The 25,175-nt window shown below is 41.6% G+C and overlaps 1 protein-coding gene across 3 annotated transcripts in view; it reads left to right on the top strand.

Annotated features, from left to right (window-relative positions):
* The window catches only part of atg5 (ATG5 autophagy related 5 homolog (S. cerevisiae)), a 236,908-nt gene that overhangs the window by 201,157 nt on the left and 10,576 nt on the right, over nt 1-25,175 (top strand). The window contains exon 8 of one of the 3 annotated variants that reach the window (XM_069887481.1): nt 830-3,333. The exons of 1 other annotated variant lie outside the window; for it this stretch is intronic. In XM_069887481.1, coding sequence (XP_069743582.1) covers nt 830-966 — 137 coding nt within the window. In that variant the 3' untranslated portion in view covers nt 967-3,333. Of the gene's footprint in view, nt 1-807; nt 3,334-25,175 lie in introns of those variants that run through there. One more of the 3 variants, XM_069887483.1, reaches the window with a different exon arrangement.

Raw genomic sequence — 25,175 nt, 5'->3', positions numbered from 1 at the left:
GATTTTTACTAATGAGATACATCAGTTAAATATTTGTCAGAACCTAAACAAAATTGTCCAGACTTCTAGTACAGCTACATAACCTGTCTGGTATTCTGATCTTAAATTCCTACTAATTCTTGAGGAAATGTAAGTTAAAGCAATATTTTTGCAAGCCTGGTCTATTATTGTACATTCAGTTTGTTAACTTGCTCATTTTGAAGTCCCAAATCTCCTATTTCCATTCAAAGTGCTTCCTTTCCTAACTTATAACATTGAAAAAATTGGCAAATTGACTATTCCTGTAATGAAGATTTACATCACACACACCTTTCTCCTCCATCTGCAATCTGGACACCCAAAATTCGGAATAGAACTTCCAACTCCAGTTTCTAAAATTATTTGACAATTGTAAACTGAGTTTTAAGAAGCTGTCAATTTGAACACTATGAATATTAAATAAACATATTGAGCTCTACTGTAAAAATATACACAGGAATTTGTCCATATAAAAACAGATTAAAAATAAGAGTGGTCTGGTTAAGTGACTATGAGAAGTATGTACATATATATTTATAGGTGATGCTTTGCAAGATAATGTATAAGAATGTGCTTTTAACAATAAGACTAAGATTTTAAAAAATATACTGCATATTGAAATCTCAGGTGTAATTCCACAATTAAGAGTGTAATCTGTGGGCATTCAAGGCCGAAATACAATTGTACCCAAATAGTTATGTTAGTGCATCACTTACTTGTATACCTACAAATGTAATTTATGTTTCTGCAAAATTGGAAATCTGTATAATCACTGTTTTATGTAAATAGATTTTCTTTGTGTTTGAAATAGATGCAGAGAAGCAATATCAAGTAGTGATTCATGGGATTGAACCAATGCTGGAGACGCCTTTGCAATGGCTCAGTGAGCATCTGAGCTACCCAGACAATTTCCTGCACATTAGCATCCTTTCTGTGCCTAGAGACTGAGGAAGCGAGCAACTCATACAGAGAGCAAGCCACCCTGCCTGGGCTTGCCCAAGCAGTACTTTTTTCCATTTCCATAGAGCCTCTCGGAAGCAACTTGAACCAGAAAAACTTGCTGCTAAAAGCCCAACAGGAAGAGATCCCACAACCAGATAAGGGACTGGTACTAGTTTGTGTGTCTACTATAAACCTGCTGTTGTCATAAAACTTCACTCACACATGAAAACTTCTCAAGGCCATTTATATCATGTTTCTTGTAAAATGTTGAACATGATATTTTCTAAGGCACCAAGCAACGGAAACATGCAGCACCTGATTTCTGATTAACAAGTATATGAGGGTATTTCCAAAAATGAGCAATGATTGAATTGCAGAATAAGGGGATGGAAAGAGACATATTTTTAATTTCCAAAGAATTATGTTGCCTCACAGACAACAAATAGCTAAAATATTTCATTCTTTTGACATTTTTTTATTTTCCCTCTTCCAAATACCCTACCATTCTCTCTCTCTCTCTCTCATCTTTTCCTCCTTTCCACTCCTTCTTTCTGTCTCTTCCTTCAGCTTTCCTCATTCATTTCATCCTCTTCCCTCACCATCTTCCCAATCCTCAACAGATAAGGACGAATACAACATGGTGAACTGTTTATATTCCACTAATTAGGATTAAATCTTTACATCATCTCACATTTTTATCTGTTAAAAGATACCCATATTTAAAATCAAAACATTTTTGTTTAGTATAATTCTTTGCATTCACTAGACATATACTAGACATATATCTGGTATTTTAAATATATTCACATGGTATTTGTTTTGTATTGCTATCAAAGAATTTCTTAATGCTTTAATTAGACTGTATACCATTTTCTGGAATATCTTTTGTATTACAAATATTGTGGCACATACATGTATTTCAGGTACCTTTGTTTCTCTGAATGAAAGCCACTGTCAATACTTTACATGTGCAGAAAACAGAAGTATTCTCTGATGAAGTATAAACAAATTCCTTCTTTGCCGAGACCCTTTAAGGAGTTTTTTTTCAATGCGACATGCAGGAAATGGATTTGAGTCCCTAATAAAAACAGCCTAGGAAATTATGTGTGTTTTGTTTCCCAAAGCATTATCCAACGGTTGTGGTCAGAAATTGTTCTGATTTCTGAGTGGGTGAGGGGGTAGCTTTGAATGTAAAAGTAAATGGAATTACATTTATTAAATCAGGGATTGCGTATCAGAGGCCAAGAGATGTTTTCACTGATCTAATTATTAAATTGTGCTCTGCCATGGAAAATACCTGCCATGTTTGCTGTGATTCAAAACATTTATGTTTTTATTTTGAGCTCATAGCATGAATACCCTGTCCATGGAGGAAGTTGAAATATCAAACAATTAGAAAATCTTGCATTCAGAAATTCAACATATAATCGATGACAAATATTTGGCAAAAAAATAAAAGATTCCTGAAAGTTATTAATGGTAAATCAGCTTGTACTTGATTACCTGAATGTATTACAGGAAACAATTGATACCTGAATATCTGTTATTTCATTAATATGTAAGATTTATCATTTGCAAACATAAATGGGATTTTAAGAAAGAGGACAAAGGATTCAAATTCACCACCATCGGAGAAAGAGATATCTTTACTCTCAGAATAAGAAATTCTGGAATCTTGATGAAGCATTCAAAACTAATTTGGGAACACAGCAAATGTTGATTTACTTGCATGTTCTTTATTTGTCTTTTTGTGGTTTACTGCTCAATTGGACAGTGAAAATGTGCAATTCCATACAACTTAGTGAGCTTCACATACGGCCTTTTAAAAGGTGACCATAAACCTTTACATCAGTATGCCATCAATCAGTGAATGGCTTGTCTTCATGAGCATGCTTGCTGATACTATCCTTAACGTTTATCATGTGTGTCATGACACTTGATAAGTTTTTGTGTAATTTGGAATGGAAGGATGAATAACAACGTAATGTGCTTTTTAATTTGCCATGTTGAAATACTTGTAGGGATCATTTAAAGGCTTAATATATGAATGAAAATTAACAGCCCATACATTGCTGTGCAATAAAAATCTTTTATCAATGTGAAGTAGCCTAGTTTGATATTGTTACCTCTTTGTAATCTGTATCCAGAAAATACATCGGGCAATATTTTGTTTGCTCAGTGCCACTGGTCAAGGTTTAGATTACTGCACCATCTGTTATACAAATTTGAACAGTGAAAGTTTCCTTCTAATATCTGGTATATCTTTTGAAATAATGTAATGCAGTACTTGTAATTCTTCAGCTCTCTTGCGATCTGTTTCAATTACGCAACAAACCAAGTTCTTTTGATAAAATAAAAATGCTTTCTATTTCATATTTGTGTATCTTCCGCTGATTTGCTTCCACAAAAAATAATCCTTTATTTTTTTTTAAATATATAATGCTTTATGTTGTTTTATTTTGTAAAACATACATTTAATTATTCCAAAATAATATTTTTGCTCATCCAATTAAATTACTGCTTATTTCAGCATATAAAGTGGACCAGATAAGTAGAGTCCCCATTTTCATGGTTTTATCATATAATCAACAAGCATACAAGTGTACCCCCCCCGCCCCCCCATATTTTCTGCAAGGCTGGTCCTCCCAGCGACAACCCAAACTTTTTTTTTACAACGTCCCAATCACCAAGTAACAAATCTGTAAATTAAGCAAGCAAGTAAAAAAAAAAAATTTGCTTCTGGCCGGGAAAGATGCCAAATGGAGCTGGGTCTAAGTCTTCAGCATCGGCCAGAGTCGGCGACAGCCACTCCATTCTCAACGTCAGTCGTGGTGCCGTCCACGTCGAAGATGTCGCCTCACTGACCAAGTGTGGTCAGTGCCTAAACCATGGCTATGTGTTGGTCTTGGGGGCACCAGTTCCCAGGCAGGAGCAGGGACCTCGGACTCCTGAGCAAGAGCAGGGATCTCGGGCTCCACAATTGTAAAATGGGTGGGTTGTGGCAGTGGTGGGGAGGTTCTTCCAGGGTCATCTTACATGGCGAATCTACATCGAACGTTTTTTTTTAGTTGAATTTAAGGCCTCATTTTTCTATCTGGCGTATAAGACGACCCTGATTTTTTGAATGATTTTTTGAGGGTTTCAAAGGTCGATGTATGCCAAAATGTACAGTAAGTAATTGCAAGGATCAGAATGTTCAGTCGCTCAGTTTGATCTAGCGTAGTAGTTCTCAACCTTTTTTTTCCAACTCACATTCCACTTTAAGTAATCCCTTACCAACCACAGAGCAATCTTACATGGATGCCACTGAAGCAGAGGTTTCATCAAAGATAGCTGGACTGGCCTGAGGTAAATTCTCCCCGTGTGCAAATAATTCATAACTGCAAATAATTCATGGGTTGCAGTTCCACACTTGATCTATTCCTGCTCCCACTGGTTCAACAATACGCCAGGTTGTGCCGGTACCTCAGGAAAGATGGAATGGAGAAAATAAAATTGGAGAAAACCTTTCTTTTCAAATTTCAAAATGTGCTCATTTCAATCCTCATTTTTCTGGAAATTTGAACTCATGATGATAACAGCTGGGCAGCTGCCAAATATGATGTATAATTTATTTTTACTTTTGATTGCTGTTTATTTTTGTCAGGGATAAATGTGATCAAAGCTTCAACACATTTCTCCTTTGGTGAAAATTCTTTAAAGGGTTGCTTAATTTGATGTGATTTTGTTATTTCCAAAGGCAAATGGATTTAGACACAACCAATAGTAATTTATTTATTTATTTTGAATACTTCATGGTGTCCCCTGATTAGCTCCCAACTGTTTCAACATCTTTGTGTATCATTACAAACATCTATGTTTGTAAATTTGACTCTACATTTTTTTTATATAGGGACTCCTTTGTTCATCCATCCCTGCCCATCACTTGCCCACCTGGTACTTAGCCCCTCCTTCCTCACCACTTTTCAGCACCAAAATTTCACCTCCGAGTCTGTTCAGGTTATTTACGACATCCAGTGCCCCCAGTGTGGCCTCCTCTACTTCAGGGAGACTGGACACCGGCTGGGAGATCACTTCATTGAGCATCTTCACTCTTGAGAGTTGCTACTCAAACTCAAAACCTTACCTACCTCTTAACCCTCTTTTTTTCATCAATGTGCCTATCTTAGAGTCTTTTAAATGTCATTGTTAAGTCAGCCTCCACCACCACTCCTGGCAATATTTTCTAGGCACCAACCTCTCTTTGTGTGGGGGGGGGTAACGGGATGGGGCATCTCCCCTAAACTTACTTCCCCTCACTTTGTGGTTTACTGCTCTGCTGGGACAGTGAAAATGTGCAATTCCATACAACTTAGTGAGCTTCACATACAGCCTTTTAAAAGGTGACCATAAACCTTCGCATCAGTATGCCATCAATCAGTGAATGGCTTGTCTTCATGAGCATGCTTGACATTTATCATTTGCGTCATGACCATTGATTAGTTTTTGTGTAATTTGGATTGGAAGGATGAATAACAGCGTAACATGCATGTTAACTTGCCATGTGTCCTCTGGCATTTGCCACACTCACCCTGGGGAAAAAAGGCACTGGCTGTCGATGCTTTTCATAATCTTGTAGGCATCTATTAAGTCACTGCTCCAAAGACAAAAGCCGTAGCTCTTAACCTTGCCTCCCTCATAAGACACCATCTCCAGTCCAGGCACCCCCTCCATACCTTCCATATCCTTCCCGTGTTACAGAATGGGTTAATAAAATAATGATAAAATATATCTTAAAAAGATTGCAACAAGGTTTAATAATACTGTTGAATATGTTTTAAACTGAATTGGCAGGGGGTAGGGAACTAGACTGATAGGGAAATGTAGAATGGGTTAATAAAATAATGATAAAATATATCTTCAAAAGTTTGCAACATGGTTTAATAATGCTGTTGGATATGTTTTAAACTGAATTGGCAGGGGGTAGGGAACTAGACTGATAGGGAAATGTAGAATGGGTTAATAAAATAATGATAAAATATATCTTCAAAAGTTTGCAACATGGTTTAATAATGCTGTTGGATATGTTTTAAACTGAATTGGCAGGGGGTAGGGAACTAGACTGATAGGGAAATGTAGAATGGGTTAATAAAATGATAAAATATATCTTCAAAAGTTTGCAACATGGTTTAATAATGCTGTTGGATATGTTTTAAACTGAATTGGCAGGGGGTAGGGAACCAGACTGATAGGGAAATGTATAGGAAGGAAAACATAGGGGTAGTTCCAATAGTCTGTGAAATCTCAAAGCCGGAAGGAGCAAAGAGGGATAGGAGAGTTTCAGAGAGGGTGTCAGGCAGCCAATTGGAGAGAGCAGGATGGTACAGTTTCAAGGTTTTGTATATGAATGCACGGAGTGTAAGGAATAAAATGGATAAGCTTGAGTCGCAAACCGCAAATGGACATTGGAGGAAATGATGATATTGGAGTTACGGAAACATGGCTGCAGGAGGGACAGGATTGGGAAATTAATGTTCCAGGATATATGTCCTATCGAAAAGACAGAAAGTTAGGTAGAGGAGGTGGGGTGGCTCTGTTGGTGAAGAATGAAATTCAGGCGATGGAAAGGAAAGACATTGAATCAGGTGGAGTAGAGTCTGTTTGGATAGAGTTGAAAAGTTGCAAAGGCAAAAGAACCATAATGGGGTTTATATACAGACCTCCAAACAGTGGCTCTGATGTGGGAATCAGTATAAATAAAGAATTAAAAATGGCATGTCAGAGTGGAAGTGATACAGTAGTTATGGGTGACTTCAACTTGCAAGTGGACTGGGAAAATCAAGTAGGTGTGGGAAAGCTAGAGAATGAGTTTATTGAATGTCTCTGAGATACATACTTGGAGCAGCTTGTGATGGAACCTACCAGGGGGAAGTCGATTCTGGACTTGAAACTGATTAATCTTTTATTGCTGAACTGGTGCCAGCGATCCAAGTTTCTGGTTGAAGTCTGCTGTTCTGAGAGGGGTTATGTGGTTTTGCAAAGAGAGAGAAAAATAATCTGGAAAAAGAAGAAAAAGCCACGAGGGGGCAAGTTTCTTCGGAAAGACACTTAAGTGGCTGATTGAAGGAGGTCAGTTTATGAGTGTCCAATGAACAATGAATATCTCTCTCTGAAACCAACAAAGACCTTCCTGAGTGGTAACAATTTAAGTTAAAGCAACAGAGCCTGGTGAATATAATATCTGTTCAATTCTGTGCACAGTATGGAGAATTGCCTGATACCAGTGAACTTGGAGAAGTAAAAAGTGAATGATTGGACAGTGAAATAACGAACTTTCCTGAACATATACACATGACATACATATGCATTTAGGATTAGAAGGGGGTTAAGTTAAATAGTAATAAGTTAAATATTGGTCTTATGATTATGTATGAAGAAAATTAAAAACATTTTTGTTTAAATAACCATTGCCTTGGTGAATTTCTATTGCTGTGTGTTTTTGGAGTCCTCTGGGTTTGTTACACCTATAATGAGGCGACTAGAACTGAACACAATATTCTAAGTGTGGTCTCACCAGAGATTTATAAAGCTGTAACATTACCTCATGACTCTTGAATTCTTCCCCAATTAATTAAGGCCAGCGTACCATAAGCCTTCTTAACTACACTATCAACCTGTGTGGCAACCTTGAGAGATCTATGCATTTGAACCCCAAGGTCTCTCTGTTCATCCACCCTGTTAAGAATTCTGTGATTAACTATGTACTCTGCCTCAAGTTTGATCTTCCAAAATGCATCATCTCACACACATTCCAAGGGAAAACATGCAAACTCCATGAAGACACCACCAAAGATCAGGACTTAAGCCTGATTACTGTATATACTGTGTCATAGTCGAGTTTTGAGGATCAATTACTTGAGTCAAAATTGGGGGTCCACTTTTACACCTGAGATACTACTTCAAGTCAAGTCAAGTCACCTTTACCATTCATACTATTCTTGCATGGTAAAAATGAGATAGCATTTCTCCAGGACCACGGAGCATATTTACATAAATATAAGAATAGGTTAAACACATTGAAATATTAAAATATTAAGACATATTCAGTAAAAGTCCACAGTACTATCCACATGTTCTGGGAATTCAGGAGCCTGATGGCCTGGGGGAAAATCTGTTGCACAATATGGACGTCAATGCCTGAGTGCTACGGTACCTCCTACCAGAAGGCAGAAGAGAGAACAGTTTACGTGAGGGGTGTGTGGAGTCCTTCACAATGTTTATTGCCTTTCGCCTGCATCGAGTGTTGTCGATGTTCATGGTAGGAAGAGAGCTCCTAATGATCTTTTCCACTGACTTCACTATCCTCTGCAGGGTCTTGCGGTCCAAGGATGTGCAGCTTCCAAACCGTGATGCAGTGGCTCAGATGCTCTCAATACATCCTCTGTAGAATGTAGTGAGGATGGAGGGTGGGAGATAACTTCCCTCAGCCTTCACAGGAAGTAGAGGCGCTTCTGGGCTTTCTTAGCTACGTAGCTACGTTAGGGACCAGGTAAGATTCTCTGCCAAGTGCACTCCAAGGAACTTGATATTCTGACGACCTCAATGGTTGAGCTGCGCCAATGATCAGCGGAGCTTAGTCCCCCCGGCCCTGAAGTCGACAACCATCTCTTATGTTTTTTTAATGTTCAGATACAAGTTGTTGGCTCTGCACCAGTCAGTTAGCGACTGCACTTCATCTGTGTGCACTGACTCATTATTCTTACTGATCGGCGGGTGGTGGGGGGGGGAGGTTGGTGGTGGCGCTGCCTACCTGCCTGCCTACCACAGACCTCCTCATGTGGCAGCACCTCTACCTTCCCCCTCCCTCCAGCATAGCAGACAAATGCGCTCCTATTATTTCCTGGAGACTAGTGACGTGTACTGCTAGATGCTAGTGGCGCTAGGCTGCAGGTCACCATACCTCATTTGGGGGGGGTAGCACTGGCCACAAGAGGGTGGGGGAGGTCACAATCCCTCATTTAGGGGAGGTGCAATTAAATTAGAATTTCAATTCAGTGGAAGTTTGCAGACGCCCTCAAGGTCTGTCAGGGTCAACAACCGAGGATAAACTTCTTTCTGAACAGCTCTGGACTGATGTGTGGAGGTGCTGTGAAAGCTTCTGGGTGATAGACATCTGCTCCATTCAATTTGTGGTGCACAAAGCATCAGTGAATATTACAGAAATGTGAACTTTGGTCTGGTTGATGTTTTTGCGATAGAACAGGGTGAAGGCAGGGATATGCAGTGATGACCGCAAGTGACACAAATGCTTGGCCACCACCTATCGCAGGGGTGGCCAACCTTTTAATTTTTAATTTAGGCATACAGCACGGGAATAGGCCATTCCAGCCCACGAGTCCATACCGGGAATGTAAGATAATTGGGCAGCACAGACTCGAGGGCCAAAAGGGCCTTTTCCCATTCTATATGTCTAAATTAAAAATTGAAAGATTGGTCACTCCTGATCCTAACCTACATCTCCCCCAAAGGACTTTGTATTCAGTTATGATACACATGCTTTTCCAAATAAAATTCTTATTTGATTAATGATAATTTAATTATTAATGATGCCAAGGCATCCAAGGTTATGGGGAGAAAGCCAGGCATTGGGGTTGAATGGGAAAATGGACCAGCTCATGATTAAATGGTCTCAATGGGCAGAATGGCCTATTTCTGCTCCTGTCTTATTATCTTATAATGGGTTCATTGTCATACACATGAGTACAATGTACTAAATTTCTTACTTGTAGCAGAGAACTAGGCACTTTGTAAACAAAAACTCCAGTAGTATATATTAAATGGCTGTATAAAAATAGATAATAAATATTCACATGTACAATAGTGCAAGAAAAAAGTCATTTCAATGGTAAAGATGGTCCTGGAGTAGGGTAGTGAGGGGATGTTCAAGAACCTGATAGTCGTTCGAAAAAAAACTGTTCTTGAACTGAGAGCAACTGGAATTTGCACCCACTTTCTGAAGGTAGCGGTGAGAAGAGGTTGTGATCCAGGGTGATGGGGTCCTTTCTGATGTTGGCTGCCTTCTTGAGGCAGTGCCTCACATAGATTTCTTCAGTGGATGGGACGGCTCAGCCCATAATGATCTTAGCTATGTTTACTACATTTTTCACCTTTCTGCATTCCTGGGGAATTGAATTACCAAAGTAGGCTGTGTGTCACCCATCACTATACGTTCCACAGTGCACACTGTAGAAGTTTGATAGAGGATTTGATGTTATGTCACATTTCCTCAGAAAGTATAAGGTTTAGTGTGCCTTCTTCTTGATTGTCTCAATGTGCTAGGTGCAGGAACAGTCTTCTGATATATCCAGGAACTTGAAGGTATGAATTTTCCCCACCACTGTCCCATCAATGTGGACAGGTCTCTTGGCCTCCCTTTCCTAAAAGCAAAATAAGCTTCTTTGACTTTTTTATATTGAGAGCAAGTTCTTGATCTCCATCCTGTATTCTGATATGTAATTTCCTGCTATTCAGCCAACAACAGGAGTGTTATCAGTGAATTTGTAGATTGTGTTGCAGACAAACTAAGCTGTGCAGTTATGACTCTGCAGGGAGTATAGCAGGGGACTAAGCACGTAGCCTTGAGGCTCATCTGTGTTGATGGTCAGTGAAGAGGAGGTGATGTAGTTATTGACTATGAACAATAGCTTGATGTAGGTGTACCTGGGAACGAGCTGGTCTAATGCAGAATGGAGGGCCAGGGAGATGGCATTTGCTGTCCACCTGTTATCATGATAAGGCAAGCTTTAAGTGGACCCAGATCCTCCCTGAGATAAGAGTAGTTCCTTCTCCAACCAACCTCCAAAGCACTTCATAGTGGTAGATTCCGATGCCTCTGGCAAAATTTTAATTTTTTTTTATTTTTCACACTATGAACCATATTAACCAAAATACACAAACATTTCCCTCTTGAATATACACAGTGTCATTTTTTCCCTTTTTCCCCCCTCCCTTCCCTCCCTCCTTCACCCCCCTCCCCACCCACTTAACGTTCAACCCATTAAAATAAACCCATTAAACAATGTCATCACACAATGAAAATAAACAAGAAATTTGTGTCATCTACTTTTACATACTGGGTCAGTTCATTTCGTCTTCTTCTCATTCTATAATTTTAAGGGGTGGAGGTCCGCGGTAGGCCCTCTCTGTTGTGTTCCATGTACGGTTCCCAAATTTGTTCGAATACTTTGATATTATTTCTTAAATTATATGTTATTTTTTCCAATGGAATACATTTATTCATTTCCATGTACCATTGCTGTACTCTCAGGCTCTCTTCTGATTTCCAAGTTGACATAATACATTTTTTTGCTACAGCTAAGTCTATCATAATAAATCTTTTTTGTGCTCCATCCAAATCGAGGCCAAGTTCTTTACTTCTTATATTACTTAGAGGAAAGATCTCTGGATTTTTTGGTATGTTGCTTTTTGTGATTTTATTTAATATCTGATTTAGATCTTCCCAAAACTTTTCCACTTTCTCACATGCCCAAATTACATGTACTGTTGTTCCTGTTTCCTCCTTACAGCGAAAACATCTGTCTGATACTGTTGGGTCCCATTTATTTAACATTTGATGTATAGCCTGTGTAACCAATTATATTGTATCAAGCATAACCTTGTGTTTATTGTATTTCTCATAGTTCTGGAGCATAGCTTTTCCCATGTTTCATTCTTTATCTTTATGTTTAGATCTTGTTCCCACTTTTTTTTTGGGTTTACAGCTTATTTCCTCGTTCTCTTTCTCTTGCAGCTTGATATGTATGTTTGTTATAAATCTTTTAATTATCATTTTGTGGCCAATAGTTGTTGAAGCAGGTCACCTTCCTCTTTTTGGGCACTGGTATGAAGGATATCCTTTTGAAGACGGTACGGACCTCAAAATGTTGCAGCGAGAAGTTGAAAATGACTGCAAAGATTCCGGCCAGTGGGATTGCACAGGTTTTAAGGACATGGCCAGGTACACTGTCTGGACCAGATTGTTAACATTGATTCATTTTCTGTTCATCAAGGAATATTATTCCTCTTCCTTCACATTTTCATTATTCTCAATATTTTGCCTTTATATTCAGTTTGTACTTTTTATCACAAAGTGAAGGAGACTAACTAGATCATTTGTCGATCTTAGAGATTGTACATAAACTGGGATTCACTAGAAGTGTGTCGTACTGACGACTGCCCCCCCCCCCCCACTTCCCAGCTCCTCCCCCGGGGGCCCGTATATGACCCTGGTTTCCCGCCTAAACCCAGAACCCCTCTGAAGCCTGTTCAGGAACCCTACCTGTGTTATAAGCTAATAAAAGTGTTAGTTCCCCCTCCAGTCGAGTGTGAGCTTTTATCGACGCTACACATGCATTAAAGCACTGGCAAAGACTTAAAGTGTACTCTTACAGAAAGATCTGTTGATCAAAGCAACAGACTTAACTTGAACTAAACAATTATCTTTCGTACCTTCATAGAATTGAAATTCTTCCTCCCAGTTGTAAACTATGTTATAGAGAAGCAGAGTGGAAGAGAGAAGTGGAATATTTATTCATCATTTTCACCCTTTACCTCTCTCCTCCCTCACTCGTCTCCCTCTCTCTTCTCCTGCTAACCATGCCATCCTCAATAACTTTGCCACCCACACTAACCGTGCTGCTAATCTTCTTCACAATGTTTTTTTTTAATTCATTCAAAGGAAGTCAACTTCACAGACTAAGCCAGCATTCAATTTGCTCGTCCCTAATTGCCCATGAGAAGATGCACTGAGCGGCTATCGGATGATAAGGGTAGGAGTAGAACTCCACTCATCGAGTCTGCTTCTCCATTGAAATCATGGCTGGTGTATTTTCCTGCCTTCTCTCCATAACCTTTGACACCCTTACTAATCAAGAACACAATGAATGACTTGACTTTCACAGCTGTCAGAAGCATTGAATTCCACAGACTCATCACTCTCTGGGTAAAGAAATTTCCCATGATCTCTGTTCTAAAAAGGTGGGTTTTTTTAAATTCTGAGGCTGTGCCCTCTGGTCCTCGACTCCCCACTATTGGAAACACCTTCTCTACATCCACTTTATCCAGCCCTATCAACAATAAATAGGTTTCAATGTGATTCCCCCTAAACTCCATCATATAGGCCCACAGGCATCAATTACTCCTCAAACATTATCCTTTATCCCAGGGATAATTCTCGTAAACTTCCTCTGTACCCACTCCAGTGCCAGCACTTCCTTCTTTAGATCTGGGAATAACAACTGCTCATAATACTCCAAATGTGGCCTGACTAATGCTTTACAAATCCTCAGGATTACATCCTTGCTTTTATATTCCAGTCTTCTGTGTTTCCAAGAATCAATTGTAGCCTGTTTAGATCACAAGATATAGGAAGTAGGCTATTCAGCCCATCGAGTCCACTCTGGCATTCATCATGAGCTGATTCACTCTCGCTCTCAAAATGAATGCTAACATTGCATCTACAGTACCTTGTGTACTACTAACTCAATCTGCAAGTTAACCTGTAGTGAATCCTGCTGTGGGACATCCAAGTCCCTTTGAACATCTGCTTTTTGAATTCTCTCCCTGTTTAGAAAATAGTCTCCTTCTTTATTCCTTCTACCAAAGTGCATGACCATACACTTCCCTGCGCCGTGTTCCATCTGCCACTTCTTTGCCCATTCTCCCAACCTGTTCCAAGTCTCTCTTGCTTCTTCAATACTACCTGCCTCTCCACATATCTTTGTGTTAATCGCAAACTTAGCCATAAAGCCATCAATCCCATGATCTAAATAATGGCGGCATGGTTAGCGTAGCAGTTAGAGGGTTGCTAGTACAGCACCAACAACTGGGGGTTAAATCCTTCACTTTCTATAAGGAGCTTGGATGTTCTTTTCTTGTCTACTTGGGTTTTCCCCCAGGTGCTACGGGTTTCCTCTCACCTTCCAAAACATGTGGGGTTGTAGGTTAACGTGGCTGTAATTGGGCAGTATGGGTTTAAATGGCCGGAATTGGCTTTTACTGTGCGGTAAATAAAAAGTAGCAGACCTAACAGCCAGCCAGAAAGGCCCCTTTATTTCCACTCTTTACCTTCTGCCGGTTAGCCAAGCTTCTATCCATGCTCATACCTTTCTTATGTGCTCCTATAGCAAATTGTCCAAGGCCAGAAAATCCACATAAACAGCAACTACTGATTCTCCTTTGTCTGTCCTTGTTACTTTCTCAAAGGACATTAACAGATTTGTCAGGACTAGTTTATCTTGTGCTTTTAAGTACTCTGAAACCCTGACACGGTTAATGCAATGGTTAGTGCGATGCTATTACAGTGCCAGCGACCTTGGTTCACATATGGTGCTGCCCATAAAGAGGTTCTCCCTGTGTCTGCATGGGCTTCCTCTGGGTCTCCGGTTTCCTCCCTTCTAAATGCTTGGGGATTGTAGGCTATTTGGTCTATTGGGTGGCAGGGTCTTGTGGACCGGAAGAACCTGTTACCATGCTATGTCTAAATTTAAAAATAAACAAAATCAATAATGGACTCAACCACTGAAATTAAGATAGTTTCCTGTAAAAACACAACGCTGGAGAAATTCACCTGGTCAAATAATGTACTTTATGCCGCAAAGATAAAGATGCATAACCAACTTTTTGGGGTTGAACTAAACAATTATCTTTTGTTCCCACATTTGTACCTTCATAGAACTGAAATTCTTCCTCCCAGTTGTAAACTGTCATAGAGAAGCAGAGTGGAAGAGAGAAGTGGAATATTTATTCATCATTTTCACCCTCTACCTCTCTCCTCCTTCTCTCGTCAAGGTATGAAAAAATGTCAGCAGGCGCCCAAACAAAATGGTGGGAGGTAAGAGGCGGGGAGGAGCATGGTCCCTCAGAGGAGGTAATAGGTGGATAAGGGAGGGAGGGCACACCAGCAAACTTGGGGCGGGGGGAGGAATGGCTCTGTGAATGGAGAGGGAAGGGGGTGGAGAGCTGGAAGAAAGACAAAGGGAAAAGGGAAGGGAGGGAGAATGGAGAGTAGGCTAGCAGAAACCAGAGAAGTCGATGTTAATGCCATCCAGTTGGATAGTGTCCAGACAGAAAATCAAGTGTTGTTCCTTCAATTTATGGGTGGTCTTGGGATAGTTCATGAGGCCATGGACAGACATGTGAACATGGGAGAGGGCACAGAGTTTAAAGTGGTTGGCCACTGGGAGATCCCTGTCACTGATTCGGAGAGCGAAGGTGCTCAAGCAATATCCCAGTCTGCGCCCAGTCTCTCTGATGTAGAGAAGGCTCCCTACAAAGGGAGCACTGGATGCAGTAAATCAATCCTGGGGATTCAACAAGCACTGCATCACTTGAAAGGACTGTTTAGGGCTGGTGGTGATGAAGGAGGTGTGGGCACATGCGGCTGTTCCTGCAGCCACAGAGATAGGTACCAAGGGGGCAATTAGTGGGAAGGATTGAGTGAACGAGGGACTCATGGAGGCAGTGATCCTTATGGGAGGCAGAGAGGGGAAGATGTGTCTAGTGGTAGGATATGTACTGTTATAGGTGGCAGAAATTTTGGGGGGTGTTGGATGCGGAGGCAGTGGTAGGTAAGGACAAGGGGAATCCTGGGTTTGTTATGTCTGGGGGCAGAAGGGGCCAGGGCAGATGAGCAGAAAAAGGAGGTGATGTGGGTGAGGGCTGAATTGATGGTGGTGGAGGAGAAGCCACGTTTGTGGAAGAAGGCAGAGATTTCAGATGATCAGAACTGGAAGACCTCATCTTGGGAACAGATGCGGTGGAGATGGGAGAATTGAGAGAAGGGAATAGAATCCTTGCAGGAGATTGGGTGTGAAGAAGTGTAGTCACTGTAGTTGCAGGAGTTGGTGGGTTCTCCCCCTGCCTCTTCCCCCTACCATTTGTTTGGGCACCTGCTGACATTTGTTCATACCTTGATGAAGAGCTCAAGCCGAAGCATTGTTTATGCATCTTTATTTTTGCTAATATAAAGTACATTGTTTGACCTGCTACATTTCTCTAGTATTGTGTTTTTACTTCAACCACAGTGTCTGTGGACTTTCATGTTTAACTTCTATAATTTCCTGTCTTTTGCTTCTCTTCCATCTTAAAGAGAGGTGTGAAATTTGCAATTTTCCAGTCGTCTGCAACCATTCCTGATTCAAGTGATTCTTGAAAGATCAAGATCAAGATTTAAGATTCAATTTAATTTCTTTGTAATAAAACAGTCATATTACAAGAAATTGCTTTTGCCTGCTAGATTCACCATCGGCAGAAATTGCCTGAAGAGCCTCTTACAGTCAGGATGAGAAGCAGAGTCCCTGAGGTGACAGAAATTACTAATGTCTTCACAATCTCTTCAGCTACTTAAATCGCTGCAGTCCAAACAAATTGGGAAGACAGAATCTCCTCCCAACGAAGCCACAAAAACTATCTTTGATTAATTTGAAAGTGTAGAATCTGCACTATAGATAATTCCTTCCCTAGACTGTCCATATTCCTGTGGGGCCTTATCTATTTTCAGCTATCAATACCTGCTGTATGAATTTTCAGAAAGCCTTCAATTAAATTATACATAAAAGGTTAACGTGTAAAATTGTGTTGATGCTCGTGTATTGGCATGGATTAAACATTGGTTGAGAGACCAATGTTTAAGGAAGCAGAATGTAGATATTAAATGGAATTTTCATCACAGCAGGGGATAAGACCTACCCACGCACGCACGCACACACACACCACACACACACACACACACACACACACACACACACACACACACACACACACACACACACACACACACACACACACACACACACACACACACACACACCGCCCTCCCACCAACCCAGCTCTTCATAATAAGGATTTGGGATGAGGAAACTGATTGAGATTTCTGAGGAGAATGCAAAAAAGGATTAGATGGATTGAACAAATAGGCAAAAACAGTGGTGATTAAAGCATAACTGGATAAATGTGATTATGTTCCTCAGTAAGGAAAGCAGAAAGTCTGTGAAATATTTAAATGGTGTTCATTATGAAATGTTGATGAATGAAGAGATGGGGTATCCTTGTACAGCAGTTGCTGAAAGCAAACAGGCATGCGCATTGAGCAAATGGTACGCTGCCCTTTATAGCAGAGGATCCGAAAACTGGAGCAAGTCAGTCCCTTGGGATCTCATTCCAGTTTTGTGGGTGGTGATGACTGGTCAGAAGCACAGACTCTTCCCCAAATGGCACAGGACATTGTTGAAAGGAGGGGAGAGTGGACTCCTGCCCTGTAGGCCACAAGTTCTTAAACAATCCTGAGATCTCGATCTTCAAGTACCCTTGTCCTCATTCAAGGCTATGCTGGTAATTGAAGGTGGAGGTAAGCAGCTTCATCAATATCTGCCTTCACAAGCAGATGTCTCCTGAGATATGGGAAGTGATGGAAGATTTCAGTGAACCTTTATTGTCTTAACCATAACCATATAACCATATAACCGTTTACAGGCCATGTCGGCCCTTCAAGTCCGTACCGGTTCACTTGAACAACTCCACTAGCTCCTCCGCAAACTCCTGAGGAAGTAGAGGCTTTCTTCATGATGCTATTGGTGTGTTGGTTCCAGGAAAGATCTTCCAAGATAGTGACTCCCAAGAACCTACATTTGCTCATGTATGGCAAACTGGCCAATTGGATCTAAGCGTCAACTCAAAAGAACAGACCTCAATAATAGTCACTGGCAATGAAATAAATGTTTGTCTTCACTTTTGATTGGTAAACTGGTTGAATTTCCTACCTATTATACAAGCTGATTCGTTTTCAAAACAAAACCCAGGTGGTAGATTCTATGAAAAGCATACGATTCACTCGGCCAGACTATCTCCCAGGTGCAAATGATATGTGTATGTTGTTTAATGGAACATTAAATGAGCACTTACTGTGCTAAGTTTGATGATTATTTGAGCAATGGGAGTTGGTGAGTCAACGTGAGATCCCATTCGTGCATTTGCAGCCATTCCTTTACAGTCCGGAGGGGAGAAGCCATTGAACCTAAATGAGTTAAATTGGACGAATCAACCATAACACAAACTTATGACTGAACATTATTTCTTACATACAAACATCTTTATCCGTAATAAAGGGAGGGAGAGGTGGGCACATTGACTCACTAATTTACATTGCTCAAATAATAATCATCAAACTTCACATAGGTAAGTGCTCATTTAATATTCCATTATTCTTCTCAATGTACTTTGGTTCACCAACATGAGAGTTTGTAGCCCAGTGGCTTATCCTCTTCAGGTGGTCCGACAGAGCATAATCAGTTCAATGGGTCCCCCGTCTGCAGCCTTTGTCAATCTGCCGTGTGTAGGATGGAGGCTGTGAAACTCTGCCCCTCTGAATTTAAAGGCTTATTGTAGAACCTATTAAAAAGGTTCTCTCATTGCTCCATCCCGCTTGGTGGAGAATATCCCATCTTTGAACCTCAGCCCTATTGGCTGCCGAGGTCACTGCTGCTCTAGTTGAATGGGACCCAAATTGAGTAATATCCACTCCAGCCACTCTCATGACCTCCTGCAGTCATCTGGCCTACGTCTGGGATGTAGACCGCTGATGCATTTTTTTATAATATATAAAAAGGTTTTTCTCATTTAGTCTAATATGTTTTGTACATACAACATATCTTTTTAAACAATCCAACACATATAACCATTCGTCCTCTCTGTATGTATACAATGGGAATTTTGTCCCAATTCTCCCCTGCCTGTTATGTTTCAGAATGTCTGTAACTTGAATGCTTACACAGTCCTCCTCCCAACAGATATAGTCCATATGAATACAAGACAAAGTTTGTACCCTCTGGGCCGATGTCAAGGCCACTAACATGATCAACTAATGGGACATGCTACACAAGTCCAAACTGGAAGTTGGCGACAATAATCTTAAATAGTCCAAAACAATCTTTACATCCCAAATTTCATTATATCTGGGAACTGGAGGATACAAGTGGAACACTCCTTCATGAATCTTTTGATCATGGGGTGGTTCATCATCTTATGCTCAGAGTCCTGGAGTGTCAAGAAAGCAACCAGTGCACTCTTTGCTGTATTTACCACGCTACAGCTGGCCCCCTGCACATAAAACATATTGGTTAGGAAATGCATTTCACCTCCGATAGAGGCTGACTGTTCATTTAGTCTGTTTTGGGCACAGTACTTTTTCCATTTCCCCACATAGGAGGTGTACTGATTTTGTGTAGACTTTCTCCAAGATGCCTACAGGATATCCAGAGTTCTAGGCTGCAGAGTGTTTGTGTTGATCCTTGCTCTCCGATCCTGCAACTTAACAAACTTAAGTGAGACAATGGATGAGATACCTTTCAACCAGTTGGATTAGCAGACCTTTGCTTTTTGTGAATACTAACGGACTCCCCACCATAAGCCTTAGGAGTACAGGGAACTGACATTGGGAAGGCCAATTTGGTACTACCAGCAGACCCATGGCCCCGTCACGCATAAAAGTTATATTTAGCCCAATCTATGGTAAGGGCATCAATGGCCTCCACTTTGGGATCTGACAGCCAGGACACATACTTTTCAACCAGGATGTGAACAAATCTATCTCCGGCATGCCAAAAGTGCCTGCTAGCAGTTTCCTAGAGTCCACACCATGCATCATTGAATTTCCTAGACATCAGGTCCACCTGGGTGTTCATCCAACCCGGCAGGAAGGTGGCAGTAACCCAAATATTTCTTTGAATGCACCAGTGCCAAGTCTGAATGGCTAGCTTGTTATAGGAGTCAGATTTAAGACCTCCCATTTTATTGAAGTAGGCTACTGCTGATGTGTTAGAAACTCTGATAGTATTTCCAAATAATTGATACCAGATTTTTAGGCCTCCCTGAGCTCTGAGCCTCCAGCAGAGACCTTTACGATTCGTGGCTCCCCAACCTTCGCCACTACCGTCTGACCTGATGTCCAGGTCCACCTTTCTGAGATCGATCCTTGCGTAAGCCAGTGAGACATTGTCAATGCACCATGCAAGATTGGATTTGGCCTCTCTGGTTAATCTCATGGGCCTGTCAAAATGACCCCTGGCTGCTTTAAGAGCTGAGATTTTGTCCCTTTCCAGGAACATGTAACAGCGGTCCATATTGTACTGCCGGGAAGGTCACTTCCAGTTTTCCAATCAACCTGGCCACTTCTTGTGGAGGGACGAGACTCTGTTATGAGCCCTCTGCAGCCTATCCTAATTTCTGCCACTTTATCCTCAGGCAGGGTAACTTTCATGGCTTCTGTATCAATGATGAAGCCAAGGAATTTTAGTCTCTAAGAAGGTACTAACACTGATTTCTCGGGGTGTATAAGAAACCCCACATGGCTTAATAATCTCAAGGTGGCTGCTTTTTGTTTCCTCAAGCGATCTGCCAACAATAAAAGTATCATCGAGGTAACCCATCACCATTTGCCCCTCTTTCCTGAGCCTTGCAAACGCCATCTTCAGTAACTTGGTAAATGCCCTGGGCGCCGAGTTCAGCCCATCGGGCAAAGACATACTGCCATAACTCTCCCTTCTAGGTAAATTTCAAGGATTTCCTGTACTGTGGGCAGATTGCGACCAAATAATATGCGTTTTGCAAATCTATCGAGGCTGTGTAATACCCCTTACAATACAGCGGCATCACAGAATATATGTTATCCATTTTAAAATGCCTGTACAAGACATATTCGTTAAGATCTGATAGATCCAGTATCACTCTAGTGCCGCCATTTCTTTTGGGTCACGTGAAGATGTTTGATACAAACTCATGTTTTTAATGACTACAACGTTCAATAATGTTTTTCCTTTTTTAACGCCATGTACAGCCTCCGCAGTTGCGGACTGCATATGTATATATATATATATATTTCACTGTCTGCCGAATAGAAGCATCAGTGGTAATATTACACCATCTGTCATAGAATAGCGTTAATTGACCGCTAACCATTAAAGCCTTGTAATTATTAAGTGTACTCAACTGGTTTTGCGTAGTGCTCACTTCCTCGGCCCGCCTAGTCTGTGGACTGGTGGATTCTGGGCCCACCTCCACAAAATACTTTGAGCGGGAAAATTCTGCTGCCACTGTCTCCACGAAGGGCATTGCCCTAAAAAAGACCTACTGGCTATTGCTGCTTGGAGCGGGAAACCACCTCAGATAACCCACTTAAATTCCCCTGCATACCTGAATTGGGGGGAAACACAACAGGTTCTCTAGGATCTCTGACCATGCCAGCCACTGCCCTCTCCTGCTCATTCAAATCTTTCACCTGTTTGCTAAGGTCATCACTAAATAGAAATTTCGTTACAGGGTTAGATGGTCTGCACAAATGAGTGAATCTTTCATTTAGGTCGGGCTTAATCAGCTTCTTCCTGAAGGCATTAAGTTCATAGTTTGCATGGGATAACAGCCCTAAAGCTTCTTGTTGGGTCTCTGATAAATTGTGTGAGTTTTTGTGTGAATGCAGTGATACCTTTTACCAGTGACCCCTGTAGTTTTTGCAATTTCAGTCTTTTTCCCTTGTGGGAACATTCAAATTGTCCTTTATCGCAGGGTTTACCTTGGGCACCTCCAACAGAGGGCAGTTAATAGGGTAGGGGTACTTCCTAATGGATTCTTCTGGTACCATCTCCTGAAAAGCATCCGATACCATATTAGTTATTGACCCCACAATATTATCCTCTAGCGGCTGGCCAATACCTCTTGGTACAGCAAACTTTGCAGCAATCGCCAGTATATAGCTCTCATCTTGACTGGCCTGAACAGTGTATGGGGATTTGGGTGTCTTGGCCTCCATTACTGGCCCTTCATCGTCGTTCCATGTTATAATCATAAGATCCTCCCCCTGTTCTGATGGTCTTGGAAATTTACTCACCATGGCCATCACCAGTTCCTCCAATTTGTCCAGAAGATCTACAATTTTGTTGCTGGTTGAGGCCTCTACTCTCTGGCAGGCCTTACCCTCGGACTCTGATCGGGTAAGTGCCCATCGTGCACAGACCACATCCCTCCTTGGGCTTTTTCTGCAGCTGGCAGTTATTCTCGCCCGACAAGTGGGTGGCTTCAGTACGCGATTCGTTAGGTTAAAATCAGGTCTTACCTGCTCTTGTGTGGGGTACGCCCCTCTGCTGCCGCTCGATGTACTGAGGTCCAAACGTCTCATGCAGCTCGCCTCATGTGGGAGCATAATAGTATCACTGTCTGTTTTTTGAGACCCCGACTTCCACGAAGCCAGGTCAGATTTAGACCCCACCTTCAGCGAGAGTAGATCTCTGTTGCCTGATCCCACTCTTAGCAGAGGTAGATCGGCATCACTGCTATCGATCTCAGACCCCAACTTCAGCAAAGCCAGGTCAGTGCAGCCAGCCTTGGGCCCCACTTCCAGTGAAGGTAGGCCACTGCCGCCTGATCCCACCCCCAGAGGAGGTAGATTGGCCTTGCTGCTCCTCATCTGGGTCACTACACCCCAGCAGGCCTGCTGGGCTTTTGATACTGTCGAAGCGCTACAGGTGGTCTTTTTGGAGGCCTTCCTCCTCAAGCTCCTGCCACCCAGCCCCTCATTGGGACCTGGGAACCTCCCTTCGGCTGTCCCGGACCTTTTCCTGTATACCTCCACCTCCGGGGGGCTACTTCGGGACCTCCACTCATTGGGACCCAAGAGCCTCCTACTGGTCATCCCAGAATATTTTCCGCCCACCTCCTTCTCTCCAGAGGGTTTGTTCGGGTGTTTGATTCCATTTATGGATCGCTCACCTGCGATCTCACACCGTTTTAGCGCTTTTTTGCTCCTGCGCAAAAAAAACGTGCTGCTCTTCGCAAGTCAATGGATGTAATGGCTGTGCATGCTCCAATGGGATCTCACGTTGCTGATCCAACGTATATTGTGAAGAGTAATGGTCCATTCTCTCCAGTTAAATGCTCTTTCTGCAGCACTATTACTGGAAGTTGAACAGATTCTCATGGTTTATGAAAATCAGCTCTACTCTTGTGAGAAGTATGTTGGGGGTGTGCTGCAATGTGGCAAAAATGTTGGGGTTGTAATACAGCCAAGATTCACTGAGAATAGATTGGTGGAGAATATCTCTGCTTCAGCGCTGCCATGGAGCAAATACAAGACAGAGATGAATTTCTGTGGGCAGCGGCGGAGGACCATCTCGCCAATTTGCTTGATGGAGTTAATGAGACTGAGAAGACCATGCACAGAGGCTGGTCCTGTTTCTTGCCTTTTCTTAGCAGTGTCACTCAGTGAAGATCTTCCCCATTCAGCCTGTGAAGAGATGGAATCCATACTGAACTTTGAACAGCAGCTCCCTGCCGACTGGAAGGAGCCAGACGATGATGTTCCTTGAAGCAGACAGGAGAGTGACTCCTCCGACATTAGCACAGGACCGTTTCCTGAAGATAGCCATTGTAACAGTAACTCTGAAATATCCTCCTCTGTAGTAAACAAAAAGTATTGGAGAATCTCAGCAGTTCACCCAGCATCCATAGGAAGTAAAAGGCAATTAGTGTTTCGGGCCTTAGGAATTCTGTGAACTTCCCATGTGGGGCCTTGTCAAAGGCATTACTAGCATCCATGTAGACAACATCCATGGCATTTCCTTCATCAACTTTCCTATTAACTTCCTTAAAAAAACTCTACAAGATTAGTTATACATGACCTACCATGCTCAAAGCCATGTTGGCTATCCCTAATTAGTCCATCTATCCAAGTACTTGTACATCAGTCTCTTAGGATAGCTTCCAACAACTTACCCACTACTGACATCAAGCTCACCAGCGGATCATTACCCAGACTATTCTCAGAGCCTTCCTTAAACAACAGAACAGCATCAGCTTTCATCCAATCCTTCAACACCTCACCCATGGACAAGGAAGTTTAAATATCCCTGTTAGAGCCGCTGCAATTTCTACACTAACTTCCCTCAAGATCCGAGTGAATATATTGCCAGGACCTGGGGATTTATCCACCCTTGTTTGTCTCAAGACAGGAAGTTCCTGCTCCTGTGTAATCTGTTTCACGTCCGTAACCTCACTGCTATTTTGCATCTCTTCTGTAGAAAATGTTAGTCTCCCAAGTAAATACAGATACAAATAATCCATTTTAAGATTTTGCCATCCTTTTGGCTCCATACATAAATGACCACTTTGATCTTCAAGAAGACTAATTTTGTCCACTTTACTCTTGATACATCTCTGTAGAAGCCCTTGGGATTTTCATTCACCTTGTCTGTCAGAGTAATCTTATGTCTCCTTTTAGTTCTCTTAATTCCCTTAAGCATTTTCCTGCATTTCTTATACTCTCACAGACCTCATTTATTCCTTGCTGTCTATGCCAACTATGCACCTCCTTTTTACCATGGCTTCAAATCTCTTGAAACACAAGGTTCCCTCTGCCTGCTAACTTTGCCTTTAATTCTGACAGGAACAAACAATTTCTGTACTCTCAAAAGTTTGCCTTTGAAGGTCTCCCACTGACCAAGCTGATTCTTGCCAAAAAAACAACCTGTTCCAATCCACACTTGCCAGATCCTTTCTGATTCCATCAAAATTGGCCTTTCTCCAATTCAAAATCTCAACCTGAGGACCAGACCTATCATTTTCCCATGATCTTTAAACTTGGAGGAGAAATTTATTCACTCTGAGTGGTGAAACTGGAAGTCACTGCCGTAGAGGGCTGAAGAAGCCAAATGCTGAATAAGAAGATAGATTTCTGGATGCAAAAGGCATGGGGAGGGCGTGGAAATATGAAGTTGAAATAGATGATCAGATATTATTACATTGAATATTATCAGTGGCACTGTTTGGCCTAACATTCAGTGCCAGGGATCGGGACTGAGGTTCAAATCCCACGCTGTCTGTAAGGAGTTTGTACGTTCTCCTTGTGTCTGCGTGGGTTTTCCCCAGGGACTCCAATTTACTCCCATCATTCAAAATGTACCAGGCATGTAGGTTAATTGGGTGGCACAGACTTTTGGACCGAAATGGCCTGTTACCGTGCTATATGTGTCAATTTTTTAAATGGTGGAGTAGGTTCGAAGGGCCAAATGGCCAACTCCTGCTCTTATTTTCTGTTTCTGTGTTGTTAATGTTAGGACGCGTGGTTAGTAATGGATTACTTAAGGTGATATTGAGGGGGAAGAAAAAAAAGTTGAGAACCTTTGGTCAGCACTCAA

Source organism: Narcine bancroftii, chromosome 6 (genome assembly GCF_036971445.1).
Source record: "Narcine bancroftii isolate sNarBan1 chromosome 6, sNarBan1.hap1, whole genome shotgun sequence".
In the NCBI taxonomy this organism is placed as follows: domain Eukaryota; kingdom Metazoa; phylum Chordata; class Chondrichthyes; order Torpediniformes; family Narcinidae; genus Narcine; species Narcine bancroftii.
Note: the sequence above shows the minus strand (reverse complement) of the source record. Positions and strands in the feature narration are given on the sequence as shown.